At 41.9% G+C, this 21,421-nt stretch overlaps 1 protein-coding gene across 2 annotated transcripts in view; it reads right to left on the bottom strand.

The window, feature by feature from the left end:
• The window catches only part of LOC119915878 (collagen alpha-1(XII) chain-like), a 59,142-nt gene extending 40,260 nt beyond the window's left edge, over positions 1 to 18,882 (bottom strand). The window contains exons 1-8 of one of the 2 annotated variants that reach the window (XM_038735675.1): positions 18,764 to 18,877; positions 18,045 to 18,095; positions 8,983 to 9,132; positions 6,013 to 6,132; positions 5,502 to 5,666; positions 4,882 to 5,028; positions 2,362 to 2,447; positions 2,015 to 2,240 (exon numbers count right to left, since the gene is read on the bottom strand). In XM_038735675.1, coding sequence (XP_038591603.1) covers positions 2,121 to 2,240; positions 2,362 to 2,447; positions 4,882 to 5,028; positions 5,502 to 5,666; positions 6,013 to 6,132; positions 8,983 to 9,132; positions 18,045 to 18,095; positions 18,764 to 18,842 — 918 coding nt within the window. In that variant the 5' untranslated portion in view covers positions 18,843 to 18,877 and the 3' untranslated portion in view covers positions 2,015 to 2,120. Of the gene's footprint in view, positions 1 to 2,014; positions 2,241 to 2,361; positions 2,448 to 4,881; positions 5,029 to 5,501; positions 5,667 to 6,012; positions 6,133 to 8,982; positions 9,133 to 18,044; positions 18,096 to 18,763 lie in introns of those variants that run through there. The other variant, XM_038735672.1, reaches the window with a different exon arrangement.
• Positions 18,883 to 21,421: the final 2,539 nt, after the last annotated feature.

The following is a 21,421-nucleotide window of genomic DNA, read 5'->3' as shown; positions in this document are numbered from 1 at the left end:
GGGTCCAGGTGCTGGAGGATGAAGTGAAGGGCCATGTTTACTGCATCATCTACAGACCTGTCGGCTCTGTAGGCGAACTGCAGGGAGTCTGTAATGGACTTGAGGTGGAAAAACCCAAGGCACTCAATAGTCTTTAAGACCACAGAGGTCTGGGTTTTTTGTAGACTGACAGCACTCTCCGTGCTGTTGGAGTCGACTGGTCTACATGGAAGGGTTATAACTACTCCCTGAAGACCATCAGCATGAAGATCCATCCTGTGCAGTAGTTCTCCAGGACCAACGTACAGCAGAATATCAGCAGCTGATCTCTCTCTTCATTTCTTTCTCTTTCTCTCATTTTTGATTTGTTACCATCTGTGGCTCAAAGCAGTCCCAGCTACTCTCATCTCTTTTAAAAGCAGCAGATGGATGAAATGGACCGGGACAGCTTCTAGTTTTGGCAACTGACTTGAAATTGAAGCTGTGACCTACCCAAACTCAATTCCGCAACTCTCCTTAAAAGTGATTCAAGAGTGGCATGTGACATTTAATGACAGAATGAGTCGCCACAGATAGAAACTCCAAATAAAAACAAAGTCCTCTGAAGGGGAAACTTCTTCCAACAGTATAAACTCGAGAGGCTAATGCTAAAGCTAGCCCAGAGCTCAGATTGGAAGAGGACAGCGCAGCAATACTCTCCAGCAATCTGTTGAGAAAAATGGGGGACCATCTGACGTACGTAGAGAGACAGATTAACAGGGTGCTAGACTGTCTTCTGCGATGCCAGAGGCAAGTAGGAAGAGGAAAAAGTTCAAATTAATGGTGTTACAGATGGAACAGGTCCCTCCAGAAGAGATTGCAGAAAGCCTGTTCTCACTTTCACGTCGGCACATATGGACTCATGAAAGGAAATTTTACTGCATAGACAGGCCGTATTACAGATCAAATAAAGCCACAAAGAGAACATAAATCAAACTAACTAGTTTCAACACAACGTTTGGTGGAGGTTTGAAACCCTAATGTGAATCATTATCTGCTGTACGCTGACAATAAATGAGAAGCTGAGCGTGAAGCTGATGTCTTCACTTTGTCTTGCATCAGCTGAACAAACAGGAACAGATGGAGCAGGAAATCCCTCTGCAGCACCAACACTTTGGCATAAACACATTCGACTGTGTCCTTATGAGTTCAGTTTTAACGTTCTGTGCCGGTTTCCCTTTTGCTGCTTGTCTTCGTATTCTCAGAGTCCAGAGGGAGAGCTGTGCTGAACTGACCGGAATCGTAAACATCTTAATTATTTTTGGGATCCATTTTTGTAAGTAAAGCCAGCAAAGTTCAAAAGTGTCAGCAAAACTTGAGAATGGATGGAACCATCACAAAACGTCTTGTTAGTATTTTTGTAAGTACTATGCTTGTCAGGCAGTTAGCTGTAACTCTGGTCAAACTACTAATAACATAAAAGAAAAACAAACCTTTGATTTGACTCTATGACTTTAATTTTTTATTATAAAACTCAAAGAACAAATACAAATAGAGGAAGTAAAATATTTCAGCTGAATAACACTGCTCTCTGCTCAAACACTCAAGTATATAAAAGGTAATGAACACAAAAGAAACTGAATTAAATAATCCAAACTGGATAGATTTTTATTGGCTGAACATTTATCCAGATCAGACAATAAAACTCTATTCATGAAAGTCTCTGAACATTATGAACATTATGGTGCCACAAACTGGAATTACGAATCTTCAGCGTTTTAGTGAACCAGTATACCTGATCAGCAGCTGTACTTACTGATTTACTATATTATTTAAGATGTTATTTATGCTATATGTTATTAGAGCCCACAGAGAACCCATTAGAGTCAGTTAGTGTTAGCCAATAGGTTAGCGGTATGGAAAGATTGTGGTTTCAGTTAAGGCAAACACACATTAGAGGACCCCGACCTCCAACAGCTTAGACATTATTCCCAGAGATACTGGGCTGCAAAGACCTGGTTTGGTTCTTGGTCATTTTTTTCTGCTCTCATTTCAGTAGAAGTCTAAAGGTAAAACATTTGGTGTAACCTTGACGGAGCTGATGCACAGTTGTGTTGAAGCTGAGAAATCCATCTAGATGTGGGAAAAGCTCTTTGGAGGTCCTACTCTCCTGCCTGGGCTCCTTCCTCTTCAGCCGGCCCCCCTTCAGCTCTGCAAACACCGAGGTTATAATAATCCAGCTCCACGTTCTCCTGTTGGTCTGGCTTCTGCCCCCTGGTGGCCTGGAGAGACATGGCAGCACACAGATATGAGTCACTGCATCACTGCTCTCTTCAGTTCAATGTTCAGAAGATGAGAGCTTCGTTTCAGCCAGTCCTCTGGTCAACAGAGATGTGTACGTACCTTATGGATGAAACAGATGGCAGCGATGAACAACAGCGGCAGGACCACCAGTCTGGAGATAACAACTGCATCCAACCTGACAGGCTCTGAACAGAAACAAGAGACTCATCAGCATAACAAAGTGTTTTATTAGAACAGAGGTGAAGCCAAGTCAAAGTTGCAGCTCCTCTTCTACCTGAGCAGGTGAGTCCAACAGCTTTTCCAGATGAGCAGGTGTTTCTAGCTGAGCCTGAGCTTCTACAGTCCAGGAGAGCAGACTCATGGCCTCCCACAGACCATTTTTTAAAAATTGTATTAACTTAGGTTCAGTAGTGGGGCCTCAACCAAACCTCCAATCACCTGTCAAGGCTATGTATACCTATTCTACTCAGCCTGCCCTGCTTGTTTCAGTTTGCTTGAAGCAATACAGACAGTGCTTGATGCATAACTTAATTATTGTTTATTTGAAAAGGGACAATTTACACTGATCAACATTCAAAGCAAATGTAAATTTACCCGAGTAAGCCACAGGCTAGTTTTCATCGGCAGTCCCTTTGCCAGATTTTGTTGGGCATCCTATAGTAAACAAATATAATACAATAAAATACATTATACTATAGACAATAGTAAAAAGTACACTGTGTTAAAAAATCATTATCGATTAAACTACATGAGCCGATAAGATCTAAAAATAGATGATACAGTTATCGGTGATGGATGGGACCAGCGTCAGTGTTGACAGTGTAGGTTTTCTACAAGCCATTTCTTAACATTACCTTGAAATGAGTGATGGGGACACCAATTGTGGAGTTTAGATTTAGATTCTAGAATGAAATGACTTTTTGTCTAGAGTTTTAAGTGCTTGTTTGTATAACGATTTCAATGGTTTTAAAGGTGTAGACTATGCATTGGACCAACTTATCAGACAATAGGTGATGTGGGAGAGAACCAATGAATGGAAGGTTTCTGATATACCTGAATTTTGCCATACTGAACTTCACTATATTACAGACCCTTATGTGGGATTTATAGGCAAGGTGTGTGGTCCTGAGTAGTCTTACATACTTATGTTCTGAGACAACTTTTAGTCTGTCTCCTGACCTATGCTGCAGCCTTTTCAAAGAAACAACAAAAAAAAACTGTTTTTGAAACATTTAGTTGCAAACAAAAGTGCTTAAGCCAAGATGTGACCTTCACTAAAACATCTGTTAGCTTGATTACAACCTCTTCAGTCTTACCATGAGTAAAATAACCTTATCATCAGCATACATTAAAATAACACATTTTCCACAGACAGAGGGCAGATCGTTGATGTATATGCTAAACAGGTTTGGACCCAGTATAGAACCCTGCTGGACCCTGGCTGATAGACATAGGGGGTTAGATTTATAGTTACCAATGTGTGTCGCAGTAGTGGTCGGCAATAGGCGGTCCGCGGGCCAGAACCAGCCCGCCAGCAATAATATCTGGCCCTCTCATTATCACTTCCTCTTAACTGATTGTGCCTACTAAATAAAAGCGCAAGAAAGTTTTTTGCAGCAATGCTTCATGTAGAGTTTATTGAGAGCCTTTACTTTGAAAAGTTCTGTAGGACATTCAAAAGAGTTTCTGGCTTGCGTGACACACCTCTGAAAAAGCCATCAGTAAACGTGCGATTGGTTTCCCCCGAATTTCCTCAGAGAAATGACAATAGTCCTTCCAGACACTCCTCACCCGAGGAAGACCGGTGCTTTACACACATATTTTCCACAAACATATTTACATATCCTCGTATTCAAAAACGCCCTGCAGCGGAATTCCGGCACAGCGCCAGAGAACTTTAAGCCCTGAGGGTCTACCAAGTTCAAACTCAACCACCAAGATGACACCATAGTCGTAGAGATTCAACCAAGTTGATCCCATTTCACAGTCAGCACCCAGCTCTGTCGCAGACTTACCCAAATCTCGGTTATACACTGGTTCATCCTCAGGGCAGCTCACACTGGCCACCACAACACCATTGCATCACCATCATCGTCTCGTCTCTCAGACACTCTCGAGGAAGCTTGAACCGGATCTTAATCTGACTCTTTTGGGGGCTTGAAATAAGCTCAGGTGAAAACACTTCTGAGACGGAACCCCCACACTGAGTCTCCTCTGCCTGGTCTTCTGTACACCCTCCCAGACCAGCCAATCAGACCGCATCCTTCTTCCACCATCACCGTTCCTCATATGCATTAATCCATCCTCCATAATCCATGCATTCCACCTTTGCATGTACCTCTAAATCACATACTGTTGTGGCATGGTCCTTGCTAGCTAAGTGGACGGAGTCACCATGACGTCTTGCGGACTGCTGTTTTGAAACCTCGAGTATGGGATTATACGTAATTCTCATTAACTGATTTTAACCAGGATGGTAATTTTGACTAGGAAAAGAGAGAATGCAGGTTTAAGGTGCTTCAGTATTGGCTTCACTTTTCAGACACTGAGGTTCCCACTTGAAGACAGCCAAGAGCACAGTCCTGTATAGTCCAGTATGATGATGGACTCTTTGCCTACCTAAGATTTTAGAGTTGTCACAGAGGTTGATGGTGAGGTTGTCAACGATGGCTGGGAGAAACGAGAAGTCTGCGACACTGTACGTGTGAATTTCAGTGGGTTCGGAGGCGATGGATTTCAGCTCACTCTCTTTGGCACGCCTCACCCCTGAGAGAAAAATGTGGTGTTAATACAGAGCAGAAAAAACGAGACTACTATATAAACTACATACGTTTGACAGACCATACTGATGGTTGTGTGTTTTTAATCGTATTAACTAGAAATCAGATGCACTTTACCGTTGACTGTCAGCTAAAACAAACCCCATGTTTTAGCAGGACTTTCTTCCTTCTGGACAGCCATTGAGTTTAGTTAATATATTTTTGTTTCAAATGATTAAAATCAACTTGCAAATACTTAAAACATGCTTGAATTGATTTTCATAAAGACACTGACTGATTAAAAACAACAAATGTAGTAATTTGCATCTCTTATAATCATCATCATAATATATAAGGGACTGGCTAGCTATCATTTTCATTGTGACAAGCATGAAATAACAGGCCCAATTCATTTTATTTCTGTTGTGGTGAAGTAATGTGGTTTCACAGCTGTCCCTATTCAAACTGAAAGTCAGTCACCAATAGTGTAGATCTCTATGCCGGCGTCCTTCAGTTTCTGTGACGGGAGCCGTGTGTCGTCCTGGGACTCTCCGTCTGTCAGCAAGACAACAATTTTTTGGGAGTCCGCACGCATTCCCACATCGGGCTGGAAGTTGTTCTGCAGGGTGAAGTTAAGAGCCTTTCCTGTATGACAGAAATAAAGAGGCATCAAAAGGCAGAGAGGTACGAAGCTGGGGGGTTTCAGTCACCCCTCCTTCCATGAGTAAATATCCCGTTCAACTTCCCATAGCTGTTAGGTGACTGACAGTTCAGACAGAGAGGAGTTCAGTTATAAGTTCACATCCAATCACTGAGTTTGAAATGTTGAGCTTGCATCATGACTTCTAACATTGTTATTGTATTATTCTAATTACTGTTAGCATTATTAATAAAACAATATTAACGATCTTTTGTTGATAATATTGTTGTGCTATAATGTTGTAACACAATATTATACAACACTATTACAATAACATCAATACTAAATAACCTGTCTTGGTGCCTCCTGTAATCTGTCGCAGACTGCTTGTGGCCCCCAGCAGGGAATATTTGGTCTGGTAGGTGTTCAGGTGCCACTCAGTCTGTGGTCTAAAACTGTACTGAACCAGACCTGCAGAAAACACAAACACAAGAACAGGCTGAACCAGCCCTCTTTTCAATCATAAAAGAAATAATGAGTATTCTTTACAAAATTCTAAAGTGATGTGTGTAGAGAAAAAAAAGGTGTAATTTGTCAAAACTTTTTCCTCATGTTACTCCACTCAGACAGCTGCAGCATTAGTGGACCCAAGCTGTTCATACTGCAGCACCGGGAACAAACTTACAACAGACCAGGGCTGTCTAACAACTGCAGCTGCTTCTGTGTGGCTTGCCTGCATATATTGTAGCTTATCCTGCCACCTACTGGTAATCCAAGGAAAAATAACTGGACAATCACATATTCAAAGTATACTATTTAACAACTTGTTGCATTAAAGTAACTGGGCATGTATTAAACACGGGGGAAACAAACATTCCTGCAAAATAAATGTCCTCAACATAAACACTTATTACATTTAAAGTACAACATTAACCATGGAATGTCAAATGTCAGGGCAATACCCAGTTCATAACATTAAAAACACCTCCCTCTTTTAATCCTCTCACTCGATGGCAGGACTCTTTGAAAGTTAGAAACAGGAAAATGGTCTTAAGTGCATTTCCCAGGCATTACCATCAGAGTACATTAGGACAGTATACCATGTGATCTCTTCACAACCCACTCTTAACACCATAACATTTTGGCCATTGTATCAGGAGTGTTATGACCCCTCCCTTTCTGCCAGCTGTGGCTTCATTGGTTGCTTCTTGCAGGAGCTGGCAGTTTGGGAGGGCTCGTTCAGTAATGGACTGACACCTGTGTCGGCCTCAGCCTAGGCTACATATTTCCCCCTGTCTCATTGTCTGTCTCTCTCTCCTAGGCTCCTCATCTCCTGGTTTGGATTTGTTTCCTGAGTTGCGGTCAACCTTTGTTCATACATTTTCACTAATCTATGCATTCCATTCACCACTGATGCCACTGATAATCACGTTTTCTCTGTTGTAAATAGTTCTTTTTTTGTTCATAGTTTATTTAATAAAATGTTCTTTTTTGGCACTTTAACCTGCTTGGTCTCCCCCTTATTGTCACATTCAATGAGCCGGGAGGTGACAGGAGGTAAACCACATCCAGGAAGTGTTTTGGCGGGAACGCTTGGTTGAACATGTGCAAGCAGCTCAAAGCTTTCAGCCGTGAACAATTCTACATTTAATTTATTGAAGAATCTGCTGATGCAGCCGACATGAAACTCCAGCCGCTTTGCAGATTAAACCTAATTTACTAAATGTTTAGTTTAATAGTCCTTATTTTTTTCTTGTAAAATGTTGCTATTTCAATAAAACAGGCTATATTTAGGATAAATAAAATGATTAGGTTATATATTATATATATTGTTGTTTTTCTTGTTATTGCCGGTAGCCTATACGACCATAATATGAAAAGCCTACGTAATGAGTTAGCATAATAATGTCACTTAATATTGGTCACACCTGACCTATTTGGGCATAGCTAATATGACAACGTTTGTGCTGTGAAAGTCAGACAAACACACCTGGAAACATGTTGGTTCGAACTAAGTTAGTTCAACCACAATGGAACCAACAAGTTAGGAAAGTTTTTGGAAACGGTAGATGTTTGTTAATTTAACAATGCGTGATACCAAGATGGTTAAACTCTACTTTCCGTTGTTGAACGGGAAACGCACCCTGATCGAGAACAGCTGAATAGCCAGCCCTCAGTCAGGGACAGAACACAGGGGAGCCAATCAACAACCTGAGAGTGGAGCAGCAGGTGAACGAGGCTGATTTAATGCTGGGAGAATGAGAGGGGAGGGTTAGGGTTGCTGGGTGGATGCTGGAGCATCAGCTCGGGCAAGTGAGTACAGTTTCATGATACAACAGGTGTAGTGGTGACAGCCTTGCCGGGAGTTCCTGGGCTACAACAGAGTTACAACAGAGTAGCCGTTGTGTTAGCAGTAAATGTTTTCTGGTGGAAGAAGCCCCTTGTTGTTCAAGAGGATCCGCTCGCTGGCTGTGGACTTGGCTACTAGCCCATGCTAGGAAGGTAGAGGCAACAGATCACACTGTAGGACTTATTTCTGACAATAATGAATCAGTTTACAGAAACATCCCAGGTGGCTACACACCAGTTAAATTGTTTCCTAAACAAAAGTAGTGTTTATGGACTTTAATAAGATGCACAGTGGCCATCTGGGCTGGTAGGTAACAGATCTCATATGTTTATTAAATATCATAGACTACATATGAAGAGGTACCCAAAGTTCAGGTGGCAGGTCAAAATTCTAATTCTAACCCTCTAAAATAATCTGAGTCTGTGCAATGAGAAATTAATTCATTTTAATTCAGTTAGAAACTTCTGGACTCCTATAGCTCCTGTGTTTCAGCAGCTTTTCTGCTCATGTTCAAAACTTTCTGCACATTAAAAAAATCTTTCCCCACATATCTGTGTTCTTTGACATTTTCAGAATAACATTAATTATATATATACATTTATTTCAGTCATAATATTTTGAGAATAAAATTGCAGTTTGATGGAATAAAGTCATAATATTTTAACAAAACCTACCTGCCCCTCTGCTGTGCATTCATGTGCGCTCCTCTGGGACTGTACCGGATGAGACAAGAGCACTGCTCTTCATCGGAGGTAAAAACCGAAACTGCAAGCACTGATGATCAGACAACAGACCACAAGTCCACACATGTGGGGTGGGTCACGTTACCTGATCTTCAGACAAATTGTAGCATCTCTCTCTCTCTCTCTCTCTCTCGGTGCTATGCAGCAGCCCCATCACTCTGACGTCTCTCCACATTATTGTGTGTCTATATGTGTGTGTACTGTCTGTAGTATGAATCCAAATATTACCAATCTGGACTCGGTCTGGGCCGATGTGGAGGTTTCTGACTATGCTAGAGATAAAAGACTTGAAGATTTCAAATTCTAAGTTGCCGATGCTCCCGGAGCCGTCCACCAACAGCACGATGTCAGCCTTGGCTGTGGTGTCACACCGAGCACCTGGAGGAAAACAGAGGATTGTGGGATACAATACACAAAAGATCAAACATAGAACTAACAGCCATGCTAGCGGCTCAGTGAGGCTGTATTTAGCCACAGTGATGCTCTGAGCTAAATCAGCATGCTAACATAAGATTTCGCTCAATGCAGGCTCGTCAGATGTCACACAGTATCTTCAGATCGCAAGATCGCTGACGTAATTGCTGACCTAATCTGCACTCTGCGTCTGTAGCCGCCTGTCGGAAGCTCCGTCTTAAACCGGACTCTTATCCAGTTTTAATCCACTCTTTTTCGTTACATTTTTTATATCCTTTTTATATCCTTTTTATTTAACTTAAGTTTTATGTGGGTTAAGGATTTTAGCCATCCGACATGGATTTTAAGCTAGATGACCGTAAAACACGATCAACGCTACTGATTGCAACAAAGCTCCGGTGACTATGCTAGCCGAGATAACTCTGCCCCATGAGGACTGCTCACTCCTTAAGAAAGCAAACAAGAAGATTGCTGACCTTATGGAAGACATCCGACGACTTTCAGAGGAACTCAAAGAGAAAGATTCCCTGCTGACTGGCTTTATGGATGTGGCTTCAGTACAAGCCAAACAGATTGTTTCTCTTAGCGCAACCGCTAACATCCAGGACACCGTGTTTTGGGACCCCTCTAGTCTTCCCAGGCTTTCATCCTGCTCGACTCCGAAGCATCAGTCAACCTGGGCTGAAGTGGTGGTCCGTGGCTGCAAGAGAGGCTCGGATGGGGCTGCCTCTCCTCCGTCCATCGGCCTCTCCAACCGCTATGCAGCCTTGTCTAACGACACTCCGGTCCATCCAGCGGATGCACCTGCGGCTTCGAGTCTCCCTGATACGGATCTCTTTCGGCGCACAGTGCCTGCCGACACTGTTGCATCTCCTCCACCGGCTACATCTCCTGCACTGGGCCGCCGGTCTGCCGCCGGACCTGATCGGCGGCCGTCATCCCGGTCAAAAACCTCCGCTTCCCGACGTAGGATCCTGAAGGAGGCTGTGCTCAGACGCTCCGGAGGCCGTCTCCACCCTGCACCGTCGGGTAGCCCTTCTCTCAGGTCTGTTACTGCTACTCCAACACAACACTCAACAGCTCACACACTCCATCCTCAGTCCGCACGCAGTGTTGAAGCAGATTCTGCTCAGTCCTGCTCTGGAACCACACAACCAGCATCTCCTCGTCCTCTTTTCTCCCCAACCACACTAATAATTGGTGACTCCATAACCAGAAACCTCCGTTTCTTTAACGCTACCACTCGCTGCTTCCCGTCCTCCATCACAAGAGTGATAGTCCATGTCGGAACAAATGACACAGCTCTTCACCAGTCTGAGCTGACAAAATCAGATTTTAACCGTCTTCTTAACTTTTTAAAGCAGTGTGGAAAGTCCGTTTTTATCTCTGGTCCCATTCCCACAGTTGGTTGCGGTGCTGGCCGCTTCAGTAGAATCCTTGGCCTCCACGACTGGCTCCAGTCCGCCTGCAGGGCTCACCGTGTGTGTTATGTGGATAATTTTAATATTTTCTGGCAAAGAATGTCTCTTTTTAAGACAGACGGACTTCACCCAAACAAGCGGGGCTCAGAAATGTTAGCTGCTCACATACAGCATGTGGTGCGGTCCACACATGACTTACGTGAATGACTCATCATTCATGCAGCACACCTGGACACACCACCGATCACTGAACAGATCTCTGCCTCACTGCCACAAACAACTGTCTCCACCTGCTGGCATGTAAAGCCGTCTGCTCCCAGCGCTGTTCCACAGACTTCTATTCCTGTCATCATCACGCATAGACCAGTAAACCGAAATGTGCACATCCCATACACAGAAATATTAGTAATCTCTTAAGGATTAGGACAACTGCACCAACTCCAGCACCCAGAACAAACTCATTTAAAATGGTTCTCTTCAATGTGAGATCTCTCTCAAGTAAGACTTTTATCTTAAATGATTTTATCTTGTCTGCAAATCTAGATTTTATGTTTTTAACTGAATCCTGGTTGCAGATGAATGACTATAGCCAGCTAGCTGAACTGTGTCCGCCTCAATATGATTGCTTTAGTCAACCGAGGGTCAGTGGTCGTGGTGGTGGGCTAGTGAGCGTGTATAGGAAAATTTTTAAATGTCATCAAGTACGCTGTGATGAATTTAACTCATTTGAAGTTCTCACTCTTAAACTTGGAGGGCTGCGACCTATCATATTTGTTATAATTTATCGCCCCCCAAAACCGCCCGGAGGATTTTTATCAGAACTTCCTGAATTTTCATCTACTCTGGTTTTAAATTATGACAGAATTGTTCTTTGTGGCGATTTTAATATTCATGTTGATGACCCCAACAATGTTAATGCAGCTGACTTTTTAAATATGGCCACTTCTTTTAACTTCAAACAACATGTCAAAGGGCAAACACATAACCGTGGTCATACACTGGACGTTTTTACCCTGGGTGTCAGCATTTGACCATATCTGACCACAGATGTATTGTTTTTAGCTGCGATTCGCCTGTTACTCATGCCGCCTCACCAAGCTCTGTGTGTTCTTGCATCTTTAATGAACAAAGTGTTTCAAAGTTTTGCACATTCTTTCAGAGCCAAGGCCAACACCTGTCTGATTCCAACACCAACAATCTGGTCGATCACTTCAATCATATCTGCTTGTCGTCACTAAATATTACTGCTCCTCTAAAGGTTAGGCCTACGTCTAAAGCTAGTAAGCAACCCTGGATAAATGACAGCATTCGCAGCCTAAAAAGGGAATGCAGGAAAGCAGAGCGCAGATGGAAAAAATCCAGTCTCCAAGTCCATTACCTCAGTCTGAAGGATTTATTAATTAACTACAATAACATGGTTAAGGATGCGAGAACACACTATTTTTCTGAACTCATTACTACACATAAACACAATCCCAGGTTTCTGTTTAAGACTGTGGATCAGCTGGTAAACCCAACCCCTCCTTGTGCCTCAGCTGGAAGTAATGATGACTGTCAATTGTTTTTATCTTATTTTACCAATAAGGTGGTGTCAATCAGAGCCTCTATTACCCCCGTGGCCTCTTACTCAGAGGTTCCTCACCAGCAACAAGAGAGTTTTAACCAGTTTTATCCCATCGACTTGTCTGAGCTTTTGAAAACAGTAACACAAATGAGAGTGTCCTCCAGCTCACTTGATATAATACCTACAAAATTTTTACTGAAAGTAATAGATTCTGTTGGGCCCCATTTGAACTCTGTTTTCAACAGCTCCCTATCTACTGGTTGTGTCCCTGATTATTTTAAAACGGCTTGCGTGAACCCACTTTTAAAGAAACCTGGTTTAGATCCCTCCCTCCCACATAATTTTAGACCAATTTCAAAACTGCCTTTTATTGCAAAGATTCTAGAAAGAATTGTGTCCAAACAGCTGCTCACTGTACTGGAAAATAACAAATTATTTGAAAAGTTTCAATCTGGTTTTAGGAAGTACCACAGCACTGAGACTGCCCTGCTTAAAGTCACCAATGACCTTTTAATGTCTGCTGATGAAGGCATGTGCTCAGTCCTGGTACTCCTGGACCTTAGCGCTGCTTTTGACACCATTGATCACAACATCATGTTAGACAGACTGAGGCACTGGGTGGGGATCTCTGGTACTGCCCTAGAATGGTTTTCATCCTACCTGTCAAATAGGAAGTTTTGTGTGTCTGTAAACAACTATGTCTCCTCGTTCTGTCCAGTTAAATATGGTGTGCCTCAGGGGTCGGTCTTAGGACCCATTTTGTTTTCCTTGTATCTGCTTCCCCTTGGACATATTATCCATAAACATGGCATTTCTTTTCATATTTATGCTGATGACACACAAATATACTTGCCCGTCAGATCCACAGACCCTGGAATGCTGAGTTCACTTAACAACTGCCTTTGTGAAGTTAAAAATTGGATGTCAAATAATTTCCTCCAGCTGAACTCAACTCAAGACAAAACAGAAATCCTGGTCATCGGGTCTCAGCAGATGGCAAATCAAATACTGCCATCTGCTGGTTCCCTAGTAAATCACATTAAGCCTGTGGCAAAGAACCTTGGTGTTTGGTTTGATAGTAATTTAAATTTCGAGCAGCACACCACATTTGTTCAATCATGTTTTTATCAACTTAGAAATATAGCTAAAATTCGATCTATGCTAACTTTTAAGGACACCGAGACCATTTTACACGCCTTCATCTCATCACGCCTGGATTATTGCAACAGCCTTTTCACCTGTTTAACCCAAAAATCTATTGATCGACTCCAGACTGTCCAGAACTCAGCTGCCAGGCTTTTAACCAGAACAAAGAAATATGACCACATTACTCCTATTTTAGCTTCATTACACTGGCTTCCAGTATGTTTTAGAATTGACTTTAAAATTCTATTGATCACTTTTAAAGTTCTTCATGGCCTCTCACCTTGTTATATTTCTGACTTTTTAGTCCCATACGCACCAGCACGTACCTTGAGATCCTCAGGCAGAGGTCTGTTGTCTGTTCCAGAGTCTCGACTGAAAACTAAAGGGGACAGAGCGTTTGCTGTCAGGGCCCCGAGGCTCTGGAACAGCCTGCCCGAGGAAATCAGGTCGGCTGAGTCAGTGAAATCTTTTAAGTCCCTTCTTAAAACATACTTTTATAGGAGAGCCTTTCCCGATCTTATTTGACTTTATTTTATCCCTTTTATTTTATTGTATTTTACTAATTTTATATTAATCTGTATTGTAGTCTTTTCAATGTTTTCATGCTCTTATCTTGTTTTTTTGTATTATTCTTTACACTTGTTAAAGCACTTTGTAACTTGTTTTTGAAAAGTGCTCTACAAATAAGGATTATTATATTATTATTCAATAGATGAGAACAAGTGTTTCTTCAGTGTTTTGGGTGTGGCTGCCGTGCCGCTGTTTTAAAGGCTGTTATCATTTTGGGGTCAGGTCGCCGCTGAGCACCTGTTTGATAGTGTGGATGTGCTTGTTTTCAGGACACGGTGTTGTGTTATGAGTAGGCCGCTTTTCTTTCTTATTCACCACAATCTCTCGCCTCTCTGTCAAAGAGGAATGTGGCTGCTGTGATTCGGGAGGTCATTGTACCGAAAATGCCCAAAAAAGTCTGCATCATTTCAGCACAGTGGACTCCTCCTGCTCAGCTGTTTGTAGTGACGTTTCAGGAGTTCGACAACGACAGCACTGACCACGCTCCCTATAACTTTCTCTTTGACTTCTGTACTTTGCACATACAAAAGTCTCGGTGACACCGTCTGACATCACATGATGGTACTTTACTGTAGGCTGCTGCGGGATGTGTCTGCCCCCCGACCATCAAAATTATTTAAAAAGGTAAACAGAAGAGGAGCTGTGCATAAAAACCTCATAAAAATTAAAACCACAAGAGCAATAGTGCAAACGAATAGGAGAGTTAAATGTGGACTCTTAAACATCAGATCTCTTGAAAGTCTTGTTCTTAGTCTTTCGCACCCAAGTTGGAAATCACTGCAACCAATTCTCTTCATTATAGTGTACCGAGCACCTGGTCCGTATTCTGAATTCTTATCTGAATTTGCAAGATGTCTGTCTGACAGTGCTGTAGTTAAATTTAAGGATGCGATTCCATCAGCTCTAAATTCATTATCAAGTCACAAAGTAACGGAGGACTCCTATGCTAATTTCAGTCCCTCCCAAATCAATCATCTTGTTGATAGTGCTGCTGGCTCGCTGCGATTGACACTCGACTCTGTAGCCCCTCTAAAAAGAAAATACTAAAACAAAGATGGTTAGCTCCATGGTATAATACTGAAACTCGCAAATTAAAGAAAATATTGCGGAAACTTGAGAGGAATTGGCGTTCCACCAAACTGGAAAATTCTCGTTTAATTTGGCAAGATAGTCTTAAAACTTATAGGAAGGCCCTCCGTAATGCCAGAGCAGCGTACTACTCGTCATTAATAGAGGAAAACAGGAACAACCCCAGGTTTCTTTTCAGCACTGTAGCCAGGCTGACAGACAGTCACAGCTCTATTGAGACAAGTATTCCCATAGCTCTCAGTAGTTACGACTTCATGAGCTTCTTTAATGATAAAATTCTAGCTATTAGAGACAAAATTCACCAAGACCTGCCCTCAACTGGCACCGACTTATCTCTTAACTCAGGAACCTTAGAAACAGCTGTAGAACCAGATACATGTTTAGACTGTTTTGCTTCACTCAATCTTTACCAACTAACTTCAATAATTTCTTCATCTAAACCATCAACCTGCCTCTTAGACCCCATCCCGACTAGGCTGCTTAAAGATGTTTTACCCTTAGTCAGCACCTCTATACTAGATATGATCAATCTATCTTTATCAACAGGCTATGTACCACAGTACTTTAAAGTAGCTGTAATTAAACCTCTTCTGAAAAAGCCCAAACTTGATCCGGATGTTTTAGCCAACTATAGACCTATATCTAACCTTCCATTTCTCTCTAAGGTTCTGGAGAAAGCAGTTGCTAAACAGCTGTGTGACTTTCTACAGAGCAATAGTTTATTTGAGGATATTCAGTCAGGATTTAGAGCTCATCATAGCACAGAGACAGCACTGGTGAAAATTACTAACGACCTCCTTATTGCATCAGACAAAGGACTTGTCTCTGTACTGGTTTTATTAGATCTTAGCGCTGCATTTGATACCATTGACCATCAGATCCTATTGCAGAGACTGGAATATTTCATTGGCATTAAAGGAACCGCTCTAAGCTGGTTTAAGTCCTATTTATCAGATCGATTTCAGTTTGTTATGTGTTTGTGTTTGTATGTTAACGATGAGTCCTCCATGCATGCCAAAGTTAGTCATGGAGTTCCTCAAGGATCTGTCCTCGGACCAATCCTCTTCACTTTATAAATGCTTCCTTTAGGCAATATTATCAGGAAACATTCCATAAGCTTTCATTGTTATGCAGATGATACTCAGTTATATCTATCAATCAAACCAGATGAAACTCATCAGTTAGCTAAACTTCAAATGTGCCTTCAGGATGTTAAAACCTGGATGACCTGTAATTTTCTAATGTTAAACTCAGATAAAACTGAAGTTATTGCTCTGGGGCCTAAGCACCTCCGTGACACATTATCTAAAGATATAGTTTCCCTGGATGGCATCGCCCTGGCCTCCAGCACCACTGTGAGGAATCTTGGAGTTATTTATCCTGTCTAAAAATGATGCAGAAAAACTAGTCCATGCATTTGTTACTTCTAGGCTGGATTACTGCAATACCTTATTATCAGGCTGCTCGAAAAAGTCCGTTAAGACTCTTCAGCTGATCCAGAATGCTGCAGCACGTGTTGGAACCAGGAAAAGAGATCATATTTCTCCTGTTTTAGCTTCTCTGCATTGGCTTCCAGTAAAATCCAGAATAGAATTTAAAATCATTCTTCTTATCTACAAAGCTCTTAATGGTCAGGCACCATCTTATCTTAAAGAGCTCATAGTACCTTACTACCCCACCAGAGCACTGCGCTCCCAGAATGCAGGGTTACTTGTGGTTCCTAGAGTCTCCAAAAGTAGACTAGGAGCCAGAGCGTTCAGCTATCAAGCTCCTCTCCTGTGGAACCAGGTTCCAGTTTGGGTTCAGGAGGCAGACACCATCTCCACATTTAAGAGTAGGCTTAAGACTTTCCTCTTTGATAAAGCTTATAGTTAGGGCTGGCTCAGGTGAGTCCTGAACCATCCCTTAGTTATGCTGCTATAGGCCTAGACTGCTGGGGGATTTCCCATGATGCACTGAGCTCCTCTCTCCTCTACTTTCTCTCCCTCTGTATGCAACCTCATCCCATTATTGGGATATAACACAACTTCACCCCTTTCCGGTAGTCTTGTGCTTTCTCGTCCCTCTCCTCTCTCCTCCTATCACTTCCTGCAGGAGTTTCTGGCTCTGGAGCTGTGGACTCTGGATCTGTGGTTGCGGGTCACCTGCTGCCCCGTGTTCCTGCTCGACACCCTCTGCTGCAACGACTATTGTTACTAGTCCTATTGTTATTATTGTTATTATAATCATTAACATTACGATTGTTACCATTAACACTATTATAAATATCTGTACCATTTTTCATTTAGTCTATAGCAACATCACCTTTACTGTCTGTACCTCTGTGTGTATATTGTGTAGGCTGCCTCCCTCCCCTCTCTCTCGCTCTCTCTCCCTCTCTCTCTCTCTCTCTCCCTCTCTCTCGCTCTCTCTCTCCCTCTCTCGCTCTCTCTCTCCCTCTCTCTCTCTCTCCTCTCTCTCTCCCTCTCTCGCTCTCTCTCTCCTCTCTCGCTCTCTCTCTCTCTCTCTCCCTCTCTCTCTCTCACCCCAACCGGTCGAGGCAGATGGTCGCCCACCCTGAGTCATGGTTCTGCTCGAGGTTTCTGCCTCTTAAAAGGAAGTTTTTCCTTGCCTCTGTCTCCTAGTGCTGCTCTTGGTGGGAACTGTTGGGCTTCTGTAAATAACATCATAGAGTTCGGTCTAGACCTGCTCTTTATGAAAAGCGCTGTGAGATAACTGTTGTTGTGATTTGGCGCTATATAAATAAAATTGAATTGCGTCCAGATGCAGCAACAGAACTGTTGAATTTAAAAAGAAATCGATTTGAGGAGGTTAGTTATTTACTGCATATAAAGTCGTCATTCGGTAGAATTTGTACCCCCGCTTCAATTCCGTTTCTACATGCACAGGAACAGAAATTGGCTGAAGGAAAATACAATTACCCTCAAGGCAAACTCAGGCTCTTCCCTGTCGACCAAAAACAAAGCTAGAGAACAAACGTACAACATAGATTTATATAATAAACTACAGTAGGCGAAAATATAATATTACTTTTTCAATATCAAATTTCTATATTTATTGCCCCTTAAAAAATCTTCTCTGTTTACCTGTTGAGGTGTGACTTCCTTCAGCCTGGAGTCCTGAGGAGAAAGTCAAAGCTGGGAACACAGACAGTAAATCAAGACCAGAACACTAGAGCAGAATGAAACAACACACAAACACAGCCAACCAACACAAACCTGTGACATTAAGGAGCTTCAAATGTTTCCAGCTAATTAGAACACAGTGAGTGTCCACATAAAAATAAATTCATACATCACTGTTTTGTGTTTGACTTTTGACTTGTTTTTATTTAGGCATTTTAAAACTTCCATATTCCCATTCAGTTAACCTACAGGCCGCTTCTTAAAGAGTTAATGCAACATAGAAGCCTGAAACGTCAGTACCCAGAAATTCTGTTGCGCAATGGAGGGAGTGAGTCTTAACTTCCTACATACAAAGGCCAACAGCATTATCTGGTGAAAACCTCGTATCTCCAAACAACAAACTTGTAGCCGGAGGACAAAATGTATCCCATCATATAACAGCTTATATGAGTTTGAAGTGATGAACAATGACTCTCTATAGTTGGGATTTTAATTTTTATAATTTTTTACGATTTTATTTTTATCAGTTTTCATTTTATTCAGTTTTCACACGTTATAACATTTCACTGATAGTGGTTATGTTTACTGAGGTCTTTAACGCAGGTCTGCAGCTTTAATTCAGTATTTTTACACTGAGGTTTTGCACCTTTCAAACATTCATCATTCCAGCAGAGTCCTACCTGAGCTCCACAGCAACAGCAGCACCAGCAGCAGGTGATCCATGTCCAGGTAGACCGCCTGTCGCTTCTCGTCTGTCATCTCTTCTTCTGCTGATAAAACATTCTGTTTCCTCTTCTTCTCTTATCTCATCAGTCACCTGATGAGCAGCTTCTCAGAACTGAAGCCACGAATAAACCACAGGTTAAAGGAACAGTTCACCCAACTTAAAGATTTTGAGATTTCACCCTCTAAGACTTCCTTTAGGTTATCACACAGAACAACAGATACATAAATAAACATACGTACAGAACATTTTGAATGTAATTGAGGTCTACAAATAATATTCAAATCTTATTTACATGTGCTCTGTTCCAGCTGGTATCAGTCTCCTCTGTTGACCAGCTGCCAGCAGCTCGTCTTCCCACTGTGATTTGACAATATGATAGCAGCCTCCCCAGTGGAGTGTACACCATCTATCCCCTTGGAGAGAGGTCTGCTGTCCAGGTACACTTCACCTCTAACAGAAACATAGTTACAAGTTCTGACTGATACTTACTAATACAACAGATATGGATAACAGATGTTATTGGATGGATAAGTATGTTAGATAGTTGTTGCACCAGTAGCATGTTTGAATATGCCGTGTTAAGTTTACTACTGAATGTGTTTGTGTGTAGGTGTACTGTGACATGACGACAGAAGGAGGTCGCTGGACGGTGAGTATTACCACAGAGTGACTTTCAGTATCAGCACTTCCTGTTGGACTTTCACAATAAATGACACAGCAGTAAAACCTTGTTGCCTGGAAACATGAGCTGTCAGGTATCTGGTGTGTTTAGCTAGTTCTCCCTCCATCCCGTCCCCCCCAGGTGTTCCAGAGGAGGATGGACGGCACCGTGAACTTCTACAGGGGCTGGGATCAGTACAAGCTGGGCTTTGGTAGCGCTGCTGGAGAGTACTGGCTCGGTGAGAAACCAAACCTAACTAACACTAATGTGACTTTGTGAAACTTTGTTGTGTGAATCCAGAAATGAGACTGACCAAGTTTTGTGTCTAAAGTCTAGATCAGTTAGTGTGAGAGTGTTTTAATCAATTATCTCCACGTCTGAAATGGAGCACACTGAAGAACCGAATTACAAGAGAAGAGAGCGAGCAGCTCTGCTGTTTGTTTGTCTGGCCCCTTGGGGCGTGTCCACAGAGGGCTTGGCTCTCCCCCGAGACTTCAGTGTATTAACTTTTAATATGGTTCTAAGACTATATGCGCGTATTTTAATCAAATACCTCTCCACCATGGAACCTTAGATGTCAAACAGTTATACCGTTCTGAGTTTTAAGCATTTGATAAGAAGGAAAGTTACTTAATCGTTGTAATATTATAATGTTTACCAGTTAAACACATTTTCAGGATTTCAGAAAGAAAGAGACTTAACTCAATATTTCTTGGATAATATTGGCTGTTACACATTCCTACTCAGAGAACATAAGCAAGTTACACGAACATGGCATCAAATTACGAACAAATAAGTACGTGATAAGAGTGATACATTAAACAGCAGGTGTGTCATTTCAGAACTTAGTTTGTCCTCTTGGGGGAACTCTGGTTCCATGAGGAGACTGAAGATAACTTTGATTATTTCTTTAAAACAATCATTTGCTGGGGAAATTATTTACCATTTGATAATATTTCTGGATCATATCATTTCCAAAGGAAGTGTCAGAAAGTGTTGCGAACAAAGCATTGGTTACAACATAAACTGAAGAAATGTTAGGGATCCTTGCTGAAAGTTAAAGCACCTTATCAGGCAGATAGTCCATTAAGACTGTTCAAGCAAATTCCCAAATTGCACCTTTGAAACATAAAGCTGATGATACACAGGGCAAATTTTTGAGCAATGTTGTCGGGCAATCTTGCTAGGGGCAAGTCCGACTATGTTTTGACCGCGAGGCGGGTGGCGGAGGAAGGGGATTACAGTAGTAATCTTTATTCATTACAATGATGGTGCACTTCTACACCACCATCATTGAGTCCATCCTCACCTCCTCCATCACCATCTGGTTCGCTGCTGCCACTGCCAGGGACAAGGGCAGGCTGCAGCGCATCATTCGCTCTGCAGAGAAGGTGATTGGCTGCAATCTTCCTTCTCTTCTGGACCTTCTCCCCCACTCCCATCCCCCCTTGCAAATGAGACAAATGGCACGTTGCACGTATTTGTTGTTGATTGTTGATCTTTGTTGTTGTATATTTTTATGTTGTCAGTTTATATATTTATATGTACACGATATTCTCTTTTTATTTTTTTTTTAATTTAAAAAAATTTTTTTTATATATATATATTATATTCTCTTCCGTTGCGTTACTTCTACACGACACAGACCCAGAATAATGCACATGTGTATATCTGCAAACTTGTTCTTCTATTCTATATTTATATATTTCCACATCAACATGGTTTATGTTGCTGTATGTTTGTCTGCGTGTAGCACCTTATCACCACAGCAAATTCCTCGTATGTGTAAAACACTACTTGGCGATAAAGCTCCTTCTGATTCTGATTCTGATGAGAACCTGTGATTCATCTGAGTTTAACATCAGAAAATTGCAGGTCATTAAGGTTTTTACATTCTAAAGCTTGAAGTTTAGCTAAGTGATTAGTTTCATCTTGCTTGATTGATAGATA

The sequence above is a fragment of the Micropterus salmoides genome, unplaced genomic scaffold (assembly GCF_014851395.1).
Source record: "Micropterus salmoides isolate LMB-PRFRI ecotype aquatic unplaced genomic scaffold, ASM1485139v1 Ms_hic_scaffold_21, whole genome shotgun sequence".
In the NCBI taxonomy this organism is placed as follows: domain Eukaryota; kingdom Metazoa; phylum Chordata; class Actinopteri; order Centrarchiformes; family Centrarchidae; genus Micropterus; species Micropterus salmoides.
The sequence above is the reverse complement of the archived record's forward strand: the minus strand, read 5'-3'. Positions and strand labels throughout refer to the sequence as shown.